Source organism: Lissotriton vulgaris, chromosome 12, assembly GCF_964263255.1.
Source record: "Lissotriton vulgaris chromosome 12, aLisVul1.2, whole genome shotgun sequence".
NCBI lineage: Eukaryota > Metazoa > Chordata > Amphibia > Caudata > Salamandridae > Lissotriton > Lissotriton vulgaris.
This window is the reverse complement of record NC_141700.1, coordinates 782184649-782208593: the sequence shown is the minus strand read 5'-3', so window position 1 is coordinate 782208593 and position 23945 is coordinate 782184649. Positions and strand designations below refer to the sequence as shown.

Genomic DNA, 23945 nt, shown 5'->3' with positions numbered 1-23945 from the left:
AGCAAAGTAGTATGTTAAAGCGCTTTATTAGCCAAATATTTACTTCTGCAACATCAATTCCAATGCATTCAACGCCTGCTTGACGCTGTCCCTGCCCCTCCTTCCTTAAAGTAGCAATATTGGGCTACTTTTTGGTTGGCTTTGGGCTTTAGAAAGCTTACAAAATCTGACAACACTGGCAACCGGCGCTTGACACTACAGGCATACCCTGCCCTGCTAGGATAGCACACGCAAAATGACTTGCTTAGTGGGCGGCCACTTTGGGCCTATGCGACTTATGGAGAACCTGGAACCCTCAAACTCCCCACTATACTCACACCTCGGTGGCACACCTCGCGCAGGCACAAATAGACATGATCTACGTGCCCGCCCCAGAGTGCCATAGAGTAGCTGACATTGTTATCCTTCTCAAAGTAACCTCTGACCACTCGCCCCTGCTCTTACAACTAGGCAAAACCCCTGGCATGCTTCGCTGGTGTGGTGGTTAAAAGCTTGGTTCTTGTAAAGCAGAGTAAAAAAAAGGTATTGGGAAGGAACTACGCCAATACTTCCTCACCAACCTTGGTTCTGTTCCCTTTCCAGGCACCCTCTGGGAGGCAAGTAAAGCCACTATCAGAGGAGTGGCCAAAAGCTTGCTCCGGAAAGACTATCTCAAAATAGCCGAATGGCTCTTCTAGAGGAACAAGCAACCCGTCTGGAGACTGACCTAGCCAGGACAGCAGACGACACACAAGAAAGGCAACTCACAATAGTGCGCAAAGAGATTAAACAAATTTCGCTGGACTCGGCCAAGTTGCTATGGCGTTCTTCTGTTGCCAGAGTGCATGGTTGGGGTGACAAGAATGGGAAGTTGTTGTACAGATTGGCTTCATACCCCCTGGCAAACCGAATAGTTCCCCCAAGTCCGTGACCCCTCTGGGGCCACCCAACGCATGTCACCTGCGATCGCACAAACGTTCGCGGTCTACTATGCCTGCTTATACTCCGCTCGCAGACCTGAAACCTCTCTCTCAGACTTACTCGTCCATTGTCCTTTCATCTCTCGGCACTATTCCAGCACGTCCTAGACATCGGGGCATTTCAAATAAAAACAGGTGTTTGTTAAGCACGACAATCACCCGTAAGGGTCTGGGGGGAGGGGGGTTCGCAGGTTCCAGTCCATCAAGAAGGGGGTCTGCCTCCCCTGAAACAGACATAGCGACCATTGTAGTTATCCCCAAGACTCAACCCGTCGACATTCTGTGCAGACTACCACCCGATTTCCTTAATCAATGCTGAAGTCAAGATTTACGCCACGATCTTGACCCAACGCCTGCATCCATTCCCAAGTAAACTGATCCACCCGGATCAGTGAGACTTCATACCAGCACACAGCACCAAACACTGTTTGGGACGCCTCCACTTGGCTCTTGCAAATTGCCAACTGCTTACCCCCTAACTGATGCTCCTCGTTGTCTACTTCGAAAACGCCTTTGATACACTCAATTGGCTCCACCTATAAGATGTGGTAACAACGATGGACCTGGGCCAACACTTCCGAAGCTTTGTTCGGTACTTCCACCCTAGAGCATCAATGGGGCTCTCTCAGGGGCATTCCCAATTCAAAAAGGTACACAATAGGGCTGCCCCTTTTCACCAGACCTATTCACTCTGGTGATGGAGCCCCTGACGTGTCTTATTCAGGCAGACGACCTAGTCCAGGGCTGGACCTGGGGAGCCATCATACCGCCAAAATTGTCTCGTATGCAGATGACGTCCTGCTCTTCCTGGCGGACTAGGCCTGCTCTGGTCCTAGATGTCTTTAGACTCTTCTGGCCTTTGAGAACGTCTCAGGCCTCCGGTTTATCCCGGAAAAATAGACTCTGGTACCCCTTCAGCTCTCCAGGGAAGGCTTTGATTGGCAATCAACAATTTCCATTAGACAACAGTCTTTTAAATATCTGGGCATATGGGCTGCGTTGCTCCCTGAACTAGAATGGCCATTAAATATCAACCCCCTTGTCAAAAAAGCCATCACGGTTATACCGCACCCTTACTAATAATGACCCTGTAACACTAGACCCACTCCGACACAGATGGGAGGGATAGCTGGGCCCCTTGGAGGAAGAAGATTGGCGGGACGCCCCTATGGCCCCCAAGACCATTACCACTTCAGTTAGAGTCCAACTAACCCACTATATTATCTGCACACTGCCTATCTCACCCTGAAATGCCTCTGTAGGGCAGGCCTGGGCATCTCACCAGAGTAAATACACTGCGAAAAACAGCCGGCAGACTTCTTCCACATGGTCTGGTCCTGTCCCAGACTCGCAGCGTACTGGGATGGAATAGAATCTGAACTCGCATGTTCGGGGTTGGCAGGTACCCCATAACCTCATCCTGGTAGTTATGGGTGGCCTGGATGGGCCCCAAGCAGATAAATTATTCCTAGGGACAGCACTATGGTGGCCAAACGCAACATCGCTGCGACATGATCACAACCTGATCCCCCAAGAGTAACTACACAGCGCCGAGGGGTGGATTGGTGTGCCGCCTAGAAGAAACCCCTGCTTGAACCAGGTGATGCCTACAGAAACATAAAATGATATGGGGCAAATGGTTGCACCAACTGGGTTCATGGAAGTCACTATCAAAAATTAATTATTTCTTAGTGTTACTATGTTTTTATGTATAGTTTGTGTCCATGTACAGAATGCGATATGTCATTTTTTGTATTTCATTGATTAGGTGTTATTGGCTATGAAGATATAATTTTGTTTGATATATTCATTGTGAATTATGAACACGGTAAGGGTAAATTAAAAGTACTTTCCTGAATAATTGTTCTGTATCTATTCCTTCATACCACTTGTTTTCCCTATGACTAATGATCAACTGTGCTGCACTGTTACTTTCTTTCTCTCTCTTTAAAGATCTCTCAAAAATCAATAAAATTGATTATATAAAAAAAATCCTAAATGCATTTGCGTCTGTTTCATAAGCTACAATTTGTACTTACAAAACACTCCATGCTTTTTCGTGGGAGATTATATATTTAAAATGGGTAGCAAACTGTTACATTTGGTGTCTTAGTACTCGTGTTATAGGTGACAGAATTAGCTTTTTAGGCCAGGGACCTTCAAGCAGGAGTCCTAGATAGCGAATCAAGAAGGTGTTTGATAGGGGCATGAAAACCAGTGTGGAGGCGGGTCTCAGAAGTTTCTCAAATGGTTTAGAGGCAGCATTGTCAATGCAAACACGTTTATTTGGACAAAAATAGCATTGTTGGACTTACATGGATTGTAGGTAAGCCGTAGTGGTCTGAAAGATTCAACATTTTAAGAAAAGGTTTATGAACAAGCACAGGTTATTTATGTGCTTCAAGAGCTAACCTGAATTTATTGGGACTTTTAAAGTGAGAAGCACTTGCTGCCTGTCTTTGAGGTCCTAATCGTATCTTCAGGTAGTAGATATTTATACTTGTTTAATGGCGAAGTGACCTTCGTAATACTTTTGTAAGAGTGGTCAATATCCATCAAGAGGCAGAAAGTGGGAGGGGGAGCGGCGTTAAATAGAGTGAGGAAAATAAAGGCAAGAGACCGGTTTGAAAATTAATCACTAGTATCTCATCGTGGTATAGCCCATTTCTTAAAGCAATTACATAATCTGTACCAGGAATTGGGCAGACCACACCTACCTTTCATTAGTAGCGGTCGGTTCAATCCCTGCTGTCCAGTCAAAATTGTATAAAAGTGATTTCAGATGAACTCTTAAATGGAAGAGGAAGTGAATTCGCAATTAGCAAATAACCTTGAATAAGCCTTCCTCTCTTTCACTATCAACCTTTTTACTGTTCTTATTTCTTGCTTTATCAAAAGTGATAAAGTACATGAAGCCAGCTGAGACCAATTCAACGTGGAATCTAAACTACTAGCATTAAGTTTTTACTACTGAAGCACCATTACAATATGGATGCCATTTTAGCACATACAAGTTTGACCTTTGACCTGCTAAATTCGCCTCCTCTTCCCTTTAGAAGAGACCCTTCATCTGAAATCACTTTGGTTCACTTGTGACTGGAGCACAGGGGCCAAACGGACCGTTACTAATGAAAGGAAGGAGTAATCTGCCCAAACCCTAGTACAGATGGTGTACCAACTTTAAGAAGTGGCTGTACCACAGTGAGATTCTAGCGATGCATTTTCATTTGTTTTTAACTGCATTCAAATAAACGTATGTGATGATTAGTACGTAATCTCGGACCACTATTTCACTCAAGGAATATCAACCCACATGTTTCTTGTGATTGAGAATTGCTTACTCTACCTGACTTAAATATATTTCACAGTTGTGGGATAGGGATATTGCCCTCATAGGGTAAGCAATCAATAATACTAACAAGTCATTGCTAGTAGGTGTAACTCCAGAAACTATTACCCTCTTTCCTTGATATCCGGGGCTATCAATCAGGAACTGCCCGTTCCACAAAAAACGAAATCCAATAAATCACATAATTACCCTGGCGAGGTTTCAGTGTTAAACAGTTTTCTCACATTTGCTCTTGCAGTGGAATGTTGTTCTGTATCTCATTCAGTCTTGCTCCAATTTTTATCGTGCTTTGCATTCTCTTGATGAATATAAACAAAAACAAGTCCTGCCAATGTACCAAATAAACTTAAATGATGGTAAGTGTATATAAGCATGTGAATTAAAAAGTAACCACCATCAAGTACTCTCCCATTTGCATTTGTCCTCTCCCTTCCCACCACCGTTTGGTTTCTGTCTTTCGGAGTCAACAAGTCCCCAAAAGCACATTAGTTATCCATGTACTGCAACCTGATATTTGAGGCGCTACTGCTGCAATCAAAATGTTCTGTAGAAGGATGGGCTGCACCTTGCAACTATGTTCGGGCTAGGTCAAATACCGAAGATAAAACACATCTGAGTATCAACAGATAAGAGGGATTGAGAAGCATTCTATATAGCAGTTTAGAGTTTAAGTTCCTCTGTACATTTGCCTAAAACTTTCTTATAATTGATGAAGCTTCAAAGCACAGCTGACAAAATGTCCTTGGTGCCAAATCCTAGCAGTGAGGAAGCGACAGCAGCTGCAAATCTGCAGCTGTCTGGGGCAGGACGGGAGCTCAGGGCAGTGCTTCTCATCTGACAGCATTTAAAGACACAGTTTAAAAAAAACACCCTGCCGGCCATCTAAATAACTCAAAAAGCCAATGGCATAAAAAGGGACTCTGGCAGGTGTCTTCAATCTGAGGAGGGTGGGAGATGGGGAACATATGGCATGTCACTAGAATGTCAAAATGGTAGAGGCAGGGACGGCAAGAGGCTGTTTCAAGGAGGATTGGAGCTTACTCCACTTCAAATGTGTCTCTGAGATACAACACATGCCCTTAAAAGGGAATATGAACATCATTCCGGTGTTTACAATTTGAGAAAGTAAAATGCAACTATCGCCACGAATGTGTCAATCTCGAGTGGTCAATAGCGCAAATCCCTCAAAGTCTTTTACATGCATTGGTTCCTTCACATACAATTGATTAGGTTTTTAGAAACAAGTAATAGATTTTAGACTTTTCTTTCAAGATGCCCCCTTCTGTCCTCGTATGACTAGTTGGGATTGGCAGCAATATTAATCATGCGATGTATTGATTGTATAATATTGACAAGCACCACTGTGCTCCAGTCTTTGCCAATATTTCTTGGAGGAGAGATCGACAAGCTCCTCTACAATGGTTTAGTTTTATTATACTATTTTATATACTAATTGTAAGAAGTTAAATACCTTTGAGGGTATGCTATTAGAAGTTTTACGCCAGCGCATGATGGGTTTCGGACATCAAAATGTTGCCTTTGGTACTACATCATTATTTAACCCAAATCTGTGGCCTAAGTGAAGGATTTTGAAAACTGCACTGAATGTGGGGTGAAAGGGAAAAGAAATTAAAAGGAACCGCTCTTGTTTTATAAGAAACAAGACGTTCATCCTGCACGTTTGAACACCAGTTGAATAGTAAGAGCAACTGAGAGGCAAGTTGTATAGTGGAGATGACAGGGTACCGTCCGTGGTCTACCACATGCAGATACAGCGTCTTCCCACCCAGGTCCACATAGAAATGAATCTGAACAGTGCTTGAACTGTCAGGAGGACGCAATGAAGGAGAACACTATGAACTAAGATTTCAGGGGCAGACAGTGTCCTGTAGGACAACAACTAATGTGCGTGTGTTTTCAGCAGGCTCGCATTAAGATATTTAAGAACATTTGGCTCTGGGCCATTAGACATCAAACTTGAACAAGTCTTGGAAACAGTGATCTGCCTGAAAAAACTTTGCATATGTGACTTCGAAGAGGGAAGGTTGAAGATGGCAGGGGAAAGGGGAGTGGTCGAGGGGCATCCTCGACAAACATATTAACAAGAGGGCCTGTGCTCACACTGCACCAGTGGGAACGCAGTATGAGGATCTTGGGACATATCCAATTGCACGCTATCTGCAAGGCGAGTGACTCTCCAGTGTGGAATGTGTGCATCAGCACTGCCCAGGTCGGGGTCTATATATATATAACCCGGCAGTAAACTTATGAGAGCACCCAGGCCAATGTAGAAATGCCCGTCACCAGGTCAGTGAGATTCGACTATACCAGGGAGCAGGAAACTTAATTACTTACGTTTCTTGATGCCAGAGACATGAGAATCTGCTCTTCTACCTTAAGAAAGCACTGTACAACACTTAAAATCAGACGAAATGCTCCTCTGCCACACACAACACATCGTCCCTAATCTGCATCTTCTGCATGGGCTCCCGGTATTCCGGAGGCTATTTTTAGATGTTGCGAAAGACCTTGCATAGGCTTACCAAACAAATCTGGCCCATCTCTTACCATTGGTTGACTTGGTCAAGGTACTTGCTTTTTATTCGATGGTCTGCCTTCCTCTTCTTGTTGTGTACCCCTCTTTACAGTCATTTTTGATTCCCCGACTTTATACTAGATTGCTTAATTTTAAGGAACTACTTTTTTCTTGTTGGTTAAGCATTCCACGCGTGTACATGAGGTTTATAGCTCTCTCCCTCGTGTGTTTCTTGTCCCTGCAAAATATGCCGCAGCCAGACATGTACTCTTATCTTGCTTCCATGTTGCTGTCTACTTTGACTGCCGCCTTCCCTCCTCTCCCACCTGATTTTATTTGTATTTTATCTCCCAGCCACTCCCTGTTGCTTCCTACCTGACCCTACTCTACTCCCCCCCCCCAGCAGGCCTTTTTTAAATGTAATGGCAACAAATTGCTTCCATGCCTTAGGACTTTCTATAATTAAAAAAAAAAATGTTAAAGCATGCACGTGAGATCATTTTTTTAATATATTTTGCTAGTTACATAAATAAAAAAAATTAAACAGAAAGCACCTGTACTGTTTCACAGGCATATGCAGATGTGATTCTATGAAATAATGTCGCAATAGGCCTCATCCTCACAATGCCGCAGGGAAATTGGTAAAAAAGACAATTTTAAAAAGACCTACTAGCTGCGCCCATGCCTGTTTAGGTTGGCAACCAAAACGCCAGACAAGTTATTTGTTAAGTCCAAAGTTCTGTGACATATCTGCTCATAGGCTCATCAGAAACCCATGGTATCATAAGTACCTCAGAAATCCCAGTACATCCCATGTTTTGCAAAACTTACAAATGACGCAATGACAACCACAGAAGCTCAGTCAATCATGTATACACTCAGTATCCTTTTTAGGTTGAGGGACCGTAGCTCACTGCGGAAGCAGTGAGGGGCGGAGTCCCGAAGAATTGATGTTTTCGAGTTAGGTGCTTTGAACCCGCCTCTCTCCTCCATTTTCCTCCATTGGCTGGCTTCCTAAACGGAGGCCAGCCACTGGAGGAGAAGGGAGTCACTCCAATAAAGCCCCGTCTTTTTCGGATTCGGGCGTGTTTAAGCTTCTTTCTATTTACATTCTCTCCTCTTCCCATTGGCTGGAATTTTACCTTCCAGCCAATGGGTAGAGGATAGAAATAAAACACGCCCCCGAATGCAAAAATGACGCTGGTTTCTCCGAGGCATTCCTGCTAATGCCTCAGAGAAAGATGGTGGTGTGGAGCACTCCTCTCTTGCCTTCAGGGCCCTCCCCAGGTCCCTCTCTACCCCCACGGGAGCCTTACAAACCATGGGGCACGTGGGAAGGGGCACAGTGTGGGTGATTAGTTACACTCCTCTCTACCCCTCCGCCGGTGTTGGTCTGCCCAGTGATTCCGGGTTTCTAATTGAAACCTCATTGTGTTGTTCTCAAGTCGCACTCGTAGGACAGTTCGGATTTTCTTTCTAGGACAAAAACAGTTCTATTCTGTGGAGCATCTAAAATGATAATATAATAGAACACTTCACAGTGAAACTTTCCAAGATGAAACAGAGCGATGCCCCCTCACTGCAGGTCAGGCAGCATCTGCTGGTCGCCTCTGTCCCGGGGCGGATTGTCAAGAGTCGGCGTTGAGTTCCGGTCTGAACCAAGCCCACGCGCATGCGCAGTGCAGGGGGAGAGGCCCAGAGTGTCTGCGGTAGAGCAAATTGGATCCAGGAGGGCAGGTAAGGGCCGGGGCTGAGAATGTAAAGTATTGCCGGTGGGTGAACGAGGGTGAGGGTTTACACCTAAGTATAGGGTCCGTGAACCCAGTGCAGCAAAGTGCCCTCTCAGAGAGGAGCCCCTCGTGGTTAGCTATAGTGAATAGCCTCGCCACACGAGCCCTGTCCCCGCGGTTTCTGTACACAGTTGTCTTGCATGTTCCACTTGTTAAATGCTCACTTTGATGAGACGTGTTTCACTTGCCTTGTGCAAAACGCGTTACTGTATCGAATGTCCCCTGCTACACAGTACATTGGCATCCTTGCAGTGACAACCTTCACCCCCCCCCACCCCTAATAAATTGCACCCAGCAGAATCCCACCCCCCGGATTTGAGACCTCCGCTCAATGTGAAGCCGTCCTCCCCCCCCCCCCACACCCCTCCCCCTGAGAGAAGCCTCCTCCCTCATAACCGCCTTCCATGGTTGATGCACGATCCGCAGTCAGCTCTTTCTTTTGGTAGATAGTGCTGTTGAGAAGGGCTTCTCTACTGTGCTTCACCTTCATATAGTATGCAGCGCTCCCTGCCTTTAAAGCGCCTTACTTTAACCTCACTGTTCATTACTTCCTGCCCCCCTCTCGAATGGGCAACACTGAACCGTGGCTATCCCCGCACTGATTAGCCACAGAAAAGAGCCTCAACTAATAAACAGCCCAATACCATGCCTCACATCCGGCGCTTTTCTGCCATTTTCACATGGCTTGATCTGTAGAACTGAACGAATTCTATTGGAGCAATGCCCCCCCCCCCCCCCCCCACTAAATTATCGACCCTTTACTTTCGTAATTCACTCGTTTCTTCTGTGTAGTTTGAAGTTGTGCAATGACGCAGGTGCGGAGCACTTGGGCAGTTCCAGGAGAGAGTGTGAAGAAGGGGTTTCCCTCACCTATTGCCTTTTACCTGTGCCATTCAGTCTTGAGCGTTACTGCCTCGTCGGTGTTGAGCTAGTCAGATCATTGTGCACTTGGCTACTTTACAAACCAAACTGCCTCTATGCGCGGACCTCTAGTTTAACAATGGTCAAAGCGCTACAAGAACAACTCTGCGTTGTGTCTGCTACAAGTTTTCTGTTTTTAAGTCCCAGAAAGCGAATCTAGGTGCAAAAAGCAGGGTACCACTGGTTGAAGTGAGTGAGTACAAATTAACTCTTCAAAGACTGCTGAAAGGGACATGGGTAAGAGGCGTCTCCCTGTGCCTTGTTTGCTCGCCCCTTCCGCTCTGAGATCGCAGCTCCTTACCTCTACGTTTAAAGATAAAATCAAACAAATCAAACTCTCATTACCCATGCGCTTGTGTTTCTGTGTGTGGTACATTGTGTCAATTAAAAGGTGTGTGCTAGGACAAGTAGTATTCCCCATGGGCATTAAGCTGAAGGTTGCACCATGATTTTCAGTATGCTCCTTTCCGGTTTTATCATTAAATTTTTCTGTGACCGATGTCGCTCCGAGCTCCGTTACCGTTTCTGAGCACTTCGCTCATGCTCTAGTGTGTTTCAGATTTCTGACAAATGTCTGCTCTGTTTTCTTTGTGCTTGGCGAGATGGAACATTTTGTGTGCACTCCTGCCTGCACAAACCATTTTTTATTTATTTATTTTTAAATCGAACTTCCAAACATGTTGTCAGACGGTCTGGCACTAAGTGCATTTTTATTTGTGGGTGTCTATTTCTTTTTTTGTTATACAAGCATACTTCAGTAGCCCGGTCTGCACTTCTGACCTGTGTTTAATTTTGAGGGTGGTACTTACAAGAATATTTTACCCAGCAAGTTTATAAAGTGCATTGTAAATCACGAAGAGCACTGTTGGAATTCAGTGGTGTGTGTGAGATATCTGGTTGGTGGTGAGCGGCCCCAAGTTGGGACAAAGGGTAGCATGGGCCCGCTCACATCGGTTAATCGCAAATGAGTCTCCTTTCATGCCCTTTTTTCGTTTGATGAAAGGGCGACCCTACTTTCTACTAACAAGCCATTCTGTGTGTGTGTGGCTAGATTTTTTTCTAGGTGGCTCTATGTGTGGGTGGCTCTGTGTGAGGGTGGCTCTGGGTAGGTGGCTGTGTGTGGGTGGCTCTATGTGAATGACTGTGTGTGGCTCTGTGTGGGTGTAAATGCAATAGGTCATGCATATGGGAGCGATTAAGCTATTGGCATTGTAAATGACAATGCAATTTATTTAACGATTAAGCTATTGGCAATGTAAATGACAATGCTATTTATTTAGGATTAAAAAAAATTAAAAATCATGAGCAATGCCAATAGCTCTACCTTTAATAATGCAGAGACCATTGCATTGTAAATGCTTGTTAGTTTAAAGCCTACCAGACAGCACAGCTGTCTGGTTTATTAAAGAAATCTTGGGGACAATCGGAAAGCTGAGCTCGGAATGCATTTTGCCAATTGCTTACAATTGACTTTGTGGTTTGTAACACACATTTGCTTGCTTTATGTTTACTGGCTTATTTGTTTAAGGATGTTCAATACAAGTTTGTCCCTCCCTTGGAGCATAGCCTGCTTACTGTAGGCTTCCATGAGTGCTTGTTTTATGTAAACGGGCCCTTGCATTTTGTCCACATCACATTTGCTGTGCATTCAAAGACAGTGGTTAAATACCAGGTTCTGTCTTCTGAGGGAGCTTGGGGTATACTTTTCTTTCTCTGACTTCTTAGTGAGAGGCTTTATCTGCAAATCTGGGGTGTGTGAAAGGGGGAGGCTTTTTTCCCTTTCCCCTCCCTCCCTCTGTCGCAGCTTCTTGGCTTTGCTAGCACCTCAACACCTTTGGGCAGTGGGCGCTCTAAAAACTCTTGCTTACGCCTTTTTTCTAAGACACGACAACATTTAAATGTGTGTAAATTAACTGTACAAATATTTATGAATACATTAGAATGAGGAAAACACAAATTAAGCACTTTTTTGTAATTCTGAAGTGCGCTAGAAACATATTTGAATATAATCAAAACAAGTCAATACACTAGGTGATACAATTTCCACACATTGTTTGTGTGCTGCCCAGTTTAACAGCAAATCTGTAACCAAATGTAATGGTAATTTCAAAAAAAGATGTGTTGTTTGTGATAGCAGTGCACTACCACACAATGCATACTTCACTCTACGCCACTCCACTGTGGGCCACTCTACTCCACTCCTTCCTAGGACTCGCCACTCTAGGCGCGGTCATGCAGCTCCACGCCATAGTGTTCTCCTCTACGCCACTAACTTTTTAGCCATGTTGAATAGCAGCCACACTGGAGTACATCATGGCTAAAACACATTGGCAAAGCAAGAGCTATTGCATAATTGACTTATTTGGCTCTGCTAATGCTTGTTTAAGTATGGGAGAGGATGTGGCCCAACAGCTAGAGCAGCCACCTTCGAAGCTAGGGAACCAGGTTCGAGTTTCGGCAGGGACGCACAACATCCTGTGATTCTAGGCAAATCACTTAAATTTCCCCTGCTTAATAAAATGAATGTGTCCGTCCGTAATGCAACTGGCGCTCATGTAAAGCGCACCGATACCTTCGGGTCTTGTTCGCGCTATGTAAAACAACAAAATAAAAGTAGGTCATGCATTTGGCTGTACAACGATGTGGCGTGGAGAATATTTCTGAAGGACACTTTGCTTTGGCAAAGATTCATTTTCTATTTAACAGCTGTATTACCACCGCAACAACCCAGATGTATGGACTAAGGAGCGCGTCACTAGAACACAGAAGAAGAAACACTGCTTTGGTGAGATTTTCCAACCCATCAAGTGACTCCCTCCTACAGAAAAAAAAACTGATGGCCACAACTTACATATTCAAGTTACAGCACTGGATCTGTAGTGGGACTTACTTGTTCTCAAACGCAATGGTGACTGAATCTTCATGAACATCTTTAACAAAGCCCTGCATATGAGGGAGAAAAAAGGAAGTTAAATTAAAAAAAGTTAACCAACCCAAGTGAATACATACCCTATACATGAATGTTTTTATTATTTTAATTATGGATAGCTTGTCTTCCTATATGTAAGTATATTTACAAAGGATTATCAAAAATGAGCATTGAATTGCTAACCTGTTATTCTCCGATTGTTTTTTTTAAAAATTCGGTTTAAAACATAAAATCACACTAAAGACCTTGAACTGCATTTCAATATTCCAAAAGCCCTTAAGAAAAAGTTAGACAACTGCACGTCTTCTGGTCATTGTGATTAAATATTACACAACTTTTAATGTTATATATTTTAAACTGAAACAAAAGGCTTGCGAGAATTAATTTAATAAAAGCATAGGTAGGTGTAGAGTGTATTTAAACATCGTTCTAAATAAAAAAGGATATTTTATTCACAGGTTATGCGCTAGACAAAACAGTTGGATTGGAAACTTATTTTTACTAAAAATTACTAATGGAAGTCTCTTCACAATAAGTGAAGAAGAAGAACAAGGTGGATATATTTAGACACTGACAGTGCAAGGAAATGGTCTTTTGAAGAGGGGTGGCATTAAGTACGGAAATCAGATGGAAGCAATAACTACAGTTTTTGCAATAACAGCTGCCTATGGAGAACCTTAAAATCGGCATAGCCTCCCGTGTTTGGGTCTGGGCTACCAGCAAGCTTTAAACTGTTAGCAAGACCTACTATTTCTAATATACATCGAGTGGGCACTGGATCAGTGCCTTTGCTCATGAGTGGATGGCTGTGTCCATCTCCGTTGTCCTGGTCTTTTTTAAATTAAATTTACAACTTGCACCTACTGGCACAAAAGTAATATACGGAGATAACAGGACTTTCGCTGTGCATGCCTACTTTAATGTTGGGAACATGCCTTTGTTTCACATAAGTAAAACACGGAGATCCCGAAAAAAATCACAGAAAGGAGGAAACAGTGATTGAGGAACAAAGCACACTTTACAATTCACCCAAGTGGCCTCTCACAAATTACTACAGGCCTTCCTTCTAGTTTTGTCTGAATACATATGGGGAGAGATGCATGCGTTGCGCCATCGTAGGTCACTGATGGCCAAGGCACGTGCTCAGACCAGAATCTTTGAAAACGAAGAAGGATCCTTTTGTGTTTCACATTCTTACGGTCACAACTGTATATTCTCCATCCTCATAGGGAAATCCCACATCCAATTGCCATCCACTCAGCTATCTTAACACGGATTAATGTAAAAATGTCTAATTTATTCCATGTAATCCATCCTCAAAATATAAAAAATATACGGTATTCAGTTATCACCTTTATATATTACAATATTGTAGCAATACTAAAAGTTGTGTAAAAAAGTTCATAGTTTATGCAACATTACATCAATATGAAATCTCCCTAATACTATAATCTAATTTTATAAAAACATTTTTTCTGCTCTGCCCAATCACACAGCCAAAAGATACCATACTATGCAAAGACAAACAAAAATCACCACAAGCGGTCACCAAAACATGCAAAGAAAAACAAATATATCAAGTAGTTGATGCGTCGTTATGGAGGTACTAAGTATTAGAAGGTATACATTGATCATAAAACACTTTACCGTCACGTGTAGTTGGAATCTCAGAAGTTTTATCTTTTGGGTGTATGGAAATGGTATTTCAATTAGTATATACAGAGCAAACCATCCAAATGGTCTAGGCAGAGAATCACTATGTTCCTTGCCTGCCCGCTTCCTTCTTATCAGGACAAAGTACCTAATATGTCACTGATTAAATTCATTAGGGGCATTTGGGGCAAATCCCATCTGTGCTACCCTCATTGCTCCTATTGATGGCTGCATCGCTCCAATGTTCAATGCATCCTCTTCGCAGTATCACTGGACTCTTATTTTGCCTCCATCCTCGTGTTCTTTTGTATATAATGCCCGGTCTCTTCGATTGGGTCTCTTAAAAGGACCCGATCGAAGAGTCCGGGCTATTATATATGAAAGAACCCAAGGGCATTAAACAGAGTTCAGTGTTCCGATAGAGGAGTGGATGGGACTGGATGTGGGGTTTCCCTAGGATGGTGATGAATATCTAGTTGTGACACACAAAAGGGATCCTTCGTTTTCATTGGTTTTTGACCCGGTCCCTTTTGCTAGAATGGGATCTCTCCCATACTGTGGAGTCTTAGACAGAAACAGGTCACTTGGAGAGAACATGAGCAGCGGTTCTTGACCTGGGGTCTATGGGCGGCTGCGACTTCTAAGCAGGGCTCCAATACTGACTGGAAAAAGACGATAAATAAAGGATACGTAAACAAGTTACATTCAAAATTTGCACTTTCATAACGCTACATAAATGTGAAGGAATCTTAAATTGAACGTTAAAAGTTAGGTTTGCCTCATCAGCTTCAGCCCGCAGGTCAAACAGTAGAACAGGCCATTTGAGACCTCCGTTGAAGCAGGGTGAGAGCATTCATTAAAAGCAACGAGCATTTGCAATGCAATAGGTCTAGCGTTTATTAGAGTTTGAGCTATTGGCATTGTAGATTACAATGCCTTTTATTAATGTGCTGGTTTTTAAAACAAATAAATAAAAGGCATTGTCATTTACAATGCTAATAGGGTAAACACTCGCATATGCGACACCCATTGCATTGTAAATGTGACAACCTGCTTTCATCAGACTGCTCAGATGCGCGCACACACAAACACGTTGAAGTGCACTCGGATAACCCAATTAGACGCCAGAGTCAAATTAAAAGATAACATGCATTAAAAACACCTCCATTTCATCCCGGAAAAGGTTTTAACTGAAAAAGGCTGAGAGTACGCTTTTTGGGAGGTGACACGCGCACACACAAACACATTGAAGTGCACTCGGATAACCAAACTAGGCACAAGCGAAATAAAAGATGTCAGGCACTAAAACCATCTCAATTTCATCCAGATGGCGTTTAAACTAAAAGAGGCTGAGAGTATGGTCAAACAATGACCAATAGTAGGTTTACACAGTAAGTAAAAATATACAAGCACTACAGTATATTAAACATCAAAGGAAGGGAATATCTTCGAAGATGTTGCGAAATGTTCAGTCTTTTAATTTCTCTTAAAAGTCAATGATCAGAAGAAAAACCAGCAGACACGTGTTTCGTCGCATGTGGAAAATAGTTCCATGATTTCCTCAGGGCTGTATATAGACAAAAAATGCCTGGATTGTTGCTCAGTCAGTGATAATTCCAACTTGGCTGGGCTTGGAAAAATCAGGGTAACTAGGGTCATTCAAACATATCGACAACACCATATAGTGGAGAAAATTTCATGCGTAGGATGCACATACAAAATTGGTGACGGAAAGTGATGATATACTTGATGTGCACATAATTCAATAAAAGTAGGGTTCAAATGGCCCTTGGTGCGAGAGTGAGACTAACTCCGGGCCTTGCGTTGGTGTTGGGTAGGATGTACAAGACAAAAACCATTGGGCTCATAAAGAATCTGACTGTTCTGTTTGTACCTGTATAAAGACAAAGAATGTCTGGACTGTCTAAGAAAAGAAATGGAAAACACAGACGGAAGGTAGTGAGGAAAAATTACCCAGTGGGTGGGCATAAGGTAGTCAGTGACCGTAGAAATTAAGGTCTATTGAGGGATGAGTGCACGGAGAGGCTGTGCATAGGAAAGAGGGAATGTAGGGAAAGAGAAAAAGAAGATAAATGGAAGTGATATCAAGATTTGAGAAAGGAGAAAACAACCCTGGAGCTTACTGCTCAGCCGGTGATAATTCAAACCCGACTGGGCTTGGGAAAATCAGGGTAACTCGGGTCGTTAGAACGTATTGGGCGATATGAGGGAGAAAACAGAGTGTCTATGAGAATGTATGTCTGTCATCAGATAGGACATACAATTCGATCATTCAAATACACCCTGACAAAAACGCGAGTGAAGAAGGGTGTAACTGAGTTGAGGAAATGCTCACCGGACGTGCGGTGAGAAGGAACATACTGCACGTATTGAATCGGTTCTCGATCCATGACTAAAGAATTATGTCACATCAGAAAAGGTCAATGTGGACAAACTGCGAGAGGACAAAAAACAATTTCAGTCAGGGAATTAGGTCCGAATTGGAACATAGCAAGAGATAAACTGCTGGTATAATTGAAAAATTTACCGGAGCAAATTGAAGTCAGTATAGCGGGGCGCAGTGAGGGTTTTTAAACGTTGGAACGGATTATTCCAGCGATGCGGTTGATCTGAAAAGCAGATCAATAGTATATTAGTCCTTGTGTCAGGTTCTATGTCAATGATTAAGGTAACATCAGTTAAAAAGACCAGGACGCTGTGAGTCTTACCTTGAGGCGAGTATACCAAGGAACCCTCACGATGGATCACTGTGTTCTGGGTTGTTGACACGTGATCATAGAGCCGGAGTGAATTATATACCCTTCGTGACACAGTAGAAAAACAAGGCATCACGGAGGCCCCGGGGAGCTGCTGCCATTAGCAGGCCATTTGCATGCAAAGCCAAAGAGACAGAGGTCCAGCGATGGGGGGGGCCTGGTGAATAAAGACTGGGGGGCGGGGACTGGGAGGGCAGGGAGCAAGTGGGACAGAAAGGGAAAAAAAGCAAACAGTTTTGGAATAATGAAATTCCGGCAGATGGCGCTCAAATCTTCTGATCTCCCGGGCTCGGCAATTAGCAGCTCAATCGCAGTCAGATAAAGTGCAGGTCAGGCCCTAAACACCCGAGGTGGCAGCGCCCGGGGGAGGGGGGATTAGGGAGGTGCAGAGGGTGAAAGTGCGTCCAATGGGAGCGGGCTGAATTTTATAATTAAGTTTACATCAGAGAGGGCCTATCCGTGGGGTCCGGAGGTAGCAGCCAGGCCTTTGCCCCCTCCCCTCCTCCTCGCGCAGAAGCTGGGAGGAGCAAAGCTCTCAGCTCCCTGGCTGTTTGGGGGCAGAGAGTTTGGTTTGCATTATGCGATTGTAGGTATTTAAGTGCCACTGTATTCCTTGGGCAAGCAAGCACCTGAAATCCCCTGGGGCTCTGGGTGATATCAAACTTCTCCATGTCACAAAGACTCAAAATTTCCGTTCTTGGAGGTTCTTCTGTTTGGGATACCACTGCTTTCTGGGAAATGTAGTTTTGGTGTGGTTGAAGTAGTCTTTACGGACTAAGGCATTCGATGACAATAAAATGGCATTTCGAGACTAGATATGTGGGGACGCCGTGACATGGAGTCATTTTGCAACACTACAGGTTTGTCAGTGTTAAATTGAAGAAAAAAAAGGTGACTCAGATGAAATTAGAAACGTTTTTTGAGGTGGAAGGAGCTCTTCGGTGACAAGTTTGCAGCAAGTTAGAGGATATACGACCCAAGTGGTGCACGTTCATTTTCCTACCTTTGTTTAAGTCCATAGATTTTGCCTGTTCAGCAAGAGCGCAATGCTGTGGTCCAGGATTTTCTTTTAAGAGTTTTGTGCATTCGAGAAGTTGTGGTCCTGGTTCCTTTTAATTGACCAATAGACCGAGACAGCAGATCATTGATTTGAAAAAGAAGGGGCCAGAACTGGATCTGATAATTCTTCAAATTGCTGATGTAATTATTGTGGGATGAATGAGACTTGAAATGTGACAATTGTTCGTAATACCAAGAATACCATATAAATAAATACATTAAAAACTACAGACATGACAAACGCGGCCGTGAAAGTACGGCCGGCAGGCCTTGGGCAGTGAATAATTAGGGGAGGAGAAATGCCTGAGGTAGAGCGCATGCTGGGGGGAAGCTTCAGATGCCTGTGGGAGGGAGGCTGGTGGCTTTGATGTGCACGTGCTTTTCACAGGCACTGCATGGAATCGCCCGATGGTTAAGCTCTGGTTAAGCCCCAATATTTCTCGCAAGCGCATTGGCAGGCTCGACCTAAAAAAGAAAGGGGAATGCTAAGGGTGGCGCATTGCTCTGTCTTTAAGAAACAAATTTAGAAATTTTGAAAAGCTCCAAACCTCCCATTACAATGAAAGTCGATTTTTGCATTATCATTTGCTTGATGTATACTTGTTTTCTGCAGCTTTGGGTATTGCTTTAAGGTTTAAATTGGTACACGTTGCTTGGGCCGGGGTGCTACGGTTTCCAGCAATGAGTCCATGGTGGTACATAGAGGTCAATAGGCTGAGCACTGCTTTATTATAAAATCAATCTACAGTAGGCCTATACTTTAAAAGGAGTACAGGCTCCATGTCAATACTTCCACTTTTGTGACTGAATATCTTTTTTTGAGGAGAGGGGGGGGCATTAAACCAGAATCATCCCAACCTGTCAAGAGGTCAAGAGTGCCTTACTGACCAGTCACAGTACAGGGTAAAAAACCTCTGAGAGGACAGGGGTAGGCTGAGACCCTAAAGTGCGTGTTCAGCGCACAGCATCCCTCGCTCCCTCCATCCCTTCCTTCAGGATCAGCCCCACCCATTGAAGGGTTGAGAGTGCCTTCCTGACCCGTCACAGGACACGGTACAAAACCTCTGGGAGGACAGCGGTGGGCCGAGACCCTGCAGTGTGACAGTGGTTTCCTAAAGTGCGTGTTCAGCGCACAGCATCCCTCGCTCCCTCCCTCCCTCCCCCCTCCAGGATCAGCCCCACCCATTGAAGGGTCGAGAGTGCCTCCTGACCCGTCACTGGACACGGTACAAAACCTGTAAGAGGACAGGGGTGGGGAGAGACCCTGCAGTGTCACAGCGGTTTCCTAAAGTGCGTGTTCAGCGCTCGGCTTCCCTCGGCCCCTCCCTCCAGGCTTGGAGCACCTGTTGAATTCCAGGGCACGGGGCGCTCTAATCTGAGAGGTTTATAAAAAGAAGTCGGTGGGTGATCAGCAAGCACGCCCCACCCCTCTGCCGCCTGTCACTGATATCCGAGCACGGGTCGGCCAAAATTAGCGTCCTGGGTAACTCGTCAGGCACCGTCCTGTGGGCCCACGCCGGATTGCCTACTGCGCGCCCCATTTGCCAACTTTAATAACATGTGCAGAAAACAAACAAATGGCCAAGGTATCCCAATAAAGCGGATCCTTTTCTTGTGCGATAAGAACTGCGTATTTGGCACGGCCGAGAGAGCGTCCATACATGGGGACACGCTGCTAGGTGTGCAGAGGGCAGCCTCGGCCCACAGGTCAAACCCCACGACACACGGTTTCAGCCGCTGCCCCTGGCTGGTGGCCACATGCTCAGACACTCGTCCTGCCCGAGTTAGACGCGGCTTTCCAAACCGAAAGTAGCAAGTTTAACCGCAAGAGTCAAACCTGCGGTTTGGTGAGAATAAATCATTTCTACCTTCACTTCACAAGCCAGAAATGTGAAACGGGTGCCCTTCGGCTGCATCGCCACAGCCTACTGGCCGTGGCACACCCCACGTGGAAACCTAGAGACACCCCCAGGGAGCACGTCCTCCTCCGCATGGGGTCATGTCACGACACAAAGGGCAACTTCTGCTCTGCACAGCACACAGGTGCAATCACCTCCTCTAAGCTGCTAGTCCATGGGGCCGAGGAAAGCTGAGCACTGAATGCATGCTTGGGAGGGAGGTCCTTGTGTCAGCATGCCTGCAGATGGACAGCCCGCTGCTGGACATGCAGGAGAACCTCAACCAGTAAGGCCTCACATTCAGGCTGGACACCAGGGGCTTCCATCAATCCAAAGAGCACATAGCCACAATCGAACATCCCCTAGTCCTCAACCAGATCGATGCAGCGCTTTCAACGCCCCTCGCCTCGGAGAAGGCACCCCGCTTGCAGACAGAAGCAGAGTAAAGCATGAGAACATACTGAACTTTGATACGCTGATGAGGTGTGCGCCAGTCTTACTGCTCGACGCACAAGCACACCTTATGAAGTCATCTCCGTGGAGCGCAGAGGATCACATTCATGCATCATTGCTCGTAAAGCTGCACAGCCAACCAATCTATCAAATCCTAAGCAGGCCACGTCATGGGAGGGCCTGACCTTCCACCATCTGACCAGTTCCCTCGGATCTGCTTCCCTCCACCTCACATACACCCCACGGATCCGCCGAAGCAACGGAGAACATTCCCTCTCGGAGCTGGCAGCCAAGGCTTGGAAGAACCTCCACTGCACCCCAGGACCGCACTGTCACTCCAGCAATTCAGGAAAGAACTAACGACCTGGATGTTTGAATGATCATACCGCCACGCAGCAGCCTCCATCTCCAGCGCCTAGGGACCCTCAAGGTTACTTTGCGTACTCTGTAAATTATTGATTGATAGGGTGTACAAAAAAATCTAACTACGCAGGGCCAGGCCATGCGCATTACACTCAACTGTAAATGAAAGTTCTAGACTGATTGGTTGCTCTCCAAGAGCATCACGTCTCCAAAGAACAGCACATTTTATCCTCTCAATACCCTCTAAAAGAGTGGAGCACCCTTAAAACACCTTCAAATACAAACAAGCCTAGGTTGAGGAACATAACAGATGACCCGTTAGCTGCAGAACACATTGCGTGTCTGCAGTACGAGTAACGCGTTACCACCTCCCTTCCCATCCACCTGCCGCAGACACCAGTTCCCAGGATCACGTAGAGCATTTGACAACAATGGGTCCAAGACAGCGCTGTGGTATCCTTCAGAGGTTCCTGTAAGGGGTTGGTTTGGTGGCACTGGACCATGCTGCTGATCCCACTGTCCACTCGCGACTTTCATTTCTTTGTTTACTCCCACTGTACACTTAGGAACCCACAGAGCACCCAATCTGAGGGGGAGAGGGGGGGGCAGTACAAAATTTTAGTTGGGGGAACGCAAATCTGCTCCCCCAATAGCAATTATTAGACACTAAGAAAAAAAGGAAGTCATCTAAAAAGTACAAAACAGGGGGTCAAAGTTTACTCTACTAGAAGAGCCCTTGTGCACAAAAGAGAAAGACTGAAGGGTCTGGTGACATAGTGGGAAGGTGGTTTTAAAATCGCTTTTCTTTTAAACAAAAACTAGCAGCCCGTCCCGACGTTGTCCGGGAGCAATCATGGCTCAGGGCCCCGCCCGCCCTGACATTGTGTAACCTGCCCACGTCACTGCTCACATCACTTTTTCCTGCTGTAATGCCCCGTTTGGTACCTGCCCACGTCACTGGCCACGTCACTTTTTCGTCCTGTAATGGCACGTTTGCTACCTGCTCCACTTTGTACGCTTTTGTCACCTGCACACGTTTCTTTTTCCTCCGGTTAACCTGCCCACGTCACTGCCCACGTCACTTTTTCCTCCCTGTAATGCCCAGTTTCACTTTTTCGTCCTGTAATGGCCCCTTTGCTCCCCGCTCCACTTTGTACGCTTTGGTCACCTGCACACGTTTCTTTTTCCTCCTGTTAACCTGCCCACGTCACTGTCCAAGTCACTTTTTCCTCCCTGTAATGCCCCGTTTCACTTTTTCATCCTGTAATGGCCCGTTTACTCCCCGCTCCACTTTGTACGCTTTTGTCACCTGCACACGTTTATTTTTCCTCGTGTTAACCTGCCCACGTTACTTTTTCCTGCACACGTTTGTTTTTCCTCCGGTACCTGTGGCTCGCTCACCGCTCCTCCCCGCTGCCGCTCCTCCCTCACGTTTGCTTTGCTGTCTGGTAACTTGGCGCCCTTCCTTATCCGCCGCTGACCGCTCCTCCCCGCCGCCGCTCCTCACTGTCTGCCCGCCGATCCCCACCGCCTGTCTGCCGGTCATGTCCGCTGCTCCCCTGATCTCCACCGCTCCTCGTCACTGCTCCTCCCCGCGCTGATCTCCGCCGCTCCTCCCCGCGCTGTTCTCCGCCGCTCCTGTACGCCGCTCCTGTACGCCGCTCCTGTACGCCGCTCCTCGCGTGTACGCCGCTCCTGATGTCAGCACGCACATCGCGGCCGGCGCTACTTTGAAGGGACTACTTTTTTTTGTAACTTATATTTTTTAATATAGATTTCTGATCTTTGATGCCCTCCTTCAGCTGGTCACTGGACAGTGCACTACCATACTTGTCCAAATTCCTAATGTATTTACATCTAATATTCAAGGACATTGACATGTGTAACCAAATGGTGTTTCATGAAAGGGCACGCCCCTTGAATGTGGGCCACGTCCCTTAATTGTGGGCCACGCCCCTTGAATGTGGGCCACTTTTTTCGTCAGTGCCCGGGCCAAATTGTGATCCTAATCCGACCCTGCCCTTCACCACTAAAGGGTGCGTCAGCCTGACACAGCTCTCAGCGCACGACCACGTCCCGTGACTTCTAAACTCTGATGTATTCATGTTCTTTATATTAAGTGGTGACAATACTGGCAGATATACAATGAGGCTGCGCGGCACAACCTCTGCGCCCCACTCTGACCCTCTGCACATCAATGTGAACTACGTTGTCTTGAGTCTGGGCTCCCTCCCGGTGCTCCTGAAAACAACCTCAAAGAAGGGGTATGTTAGCGCAGTGGGTAAGGCGGTTTAGCTAGAAATGATGCAAGCGCTTACTTTGGAAATATTTAAAATACAGATGTTTCGCATCATTTAGTGCAGATGCATCTTTCACTGCTCTTTAAAGGACCAGATGTTTCTTTCTGTTGAGGTACAAAGAGGTAGGGTTTCTACAGAGTGAACCACAAAACAACAAAGTGGTCTGTGCGTGGAAGGAAACTGGTAATAATAATACTGTTTTTATTTTGCACCACCCCTTCTAGGGGAGAACAACTTCGGTTAGGGGCGGGGCGGGGCGGGGGGGGGGGGGGGGGGGAAAGAGTCTTAAAGCCTGGTCTTTGGTTGATTCATGGTGGTAAAGCCGCCCCAGGCTTTCACAGAAAGAATTCATCCTTCACTCTGATGCAATACGACATCCTGCCAGAAGACAGCAGGGCTGATCCGACCTTAATCCAACTGAGGAAATGCTCTGGCTTAGAAGGACACAATATTCAATGACTTGCTCTTTCCGACCCCTGTGAAGCAAACATAATTTCACTTGCAGCCCTTATTTATTTACTTACTGACTAAAGTTTTTATTTATCACGGGCATTATCTAAGGAAATGTTAGAACGCTTTACAGACAAATGAGGAGGAAGCCAGTCTTACATGGCACATGTCACAGGATAATTACATGCCTGGCTAACATGGCACAGGTAGGTTAACTTGGCCATGCCTGGTCTGCGTTTAACACCCCCCCCCCCCTTATTCCTTCCGACCGAACACCTTTTAAGAAGCTCTTATCCTGTCCTCCTTCCCTAATGTCATCCACCCTTTCTCCAATTCGTCGCCCAGGCCTCTGCAGTGTCTTCCCGAAATCCAGCGTTTGGAAAGAGAATGTAAACGCACGGATGGTTGGCGCTATAAAAACGGAACAAAATAGCATGCAGAAAGCCGGCGGCCCGCCGGCAGGAAGTCCTTCCAGGGGAGAGCCATCAAGTGTGTGGTGCGGGGGTAC

General features: G+C 45.5%; 1 protein-coding gene across 4 annotated transcripts in view; it reads right to left on the bottom strand.

Annotated features, from left to right (window-relative positions):
- FXR2 (FMR1 autosomal homolog 2) overlaps positions 1-23945 on the bottom strand; it is a 395300-nt gene that overhangs the window by 299560 nt on the left and 71795 nt on the right. For 2 of the 4 annotated variants that reach the window (XM_086946152.1, XM_086946153.1), the window contains exon 2: positions 12446-12498. In XM_086946152.1, coding sequence (XP_086802278.1) covers positions 12446-12498 — 53 coding nt within the window. Of the gene's footprint in view, positions 1-12406; positions 12499-23945 lie in introns of all 4 variants that reach the window. The other 2 variants (XM_086946154.1, XM_086946155.1) reach the window with 1 other exon arrangement.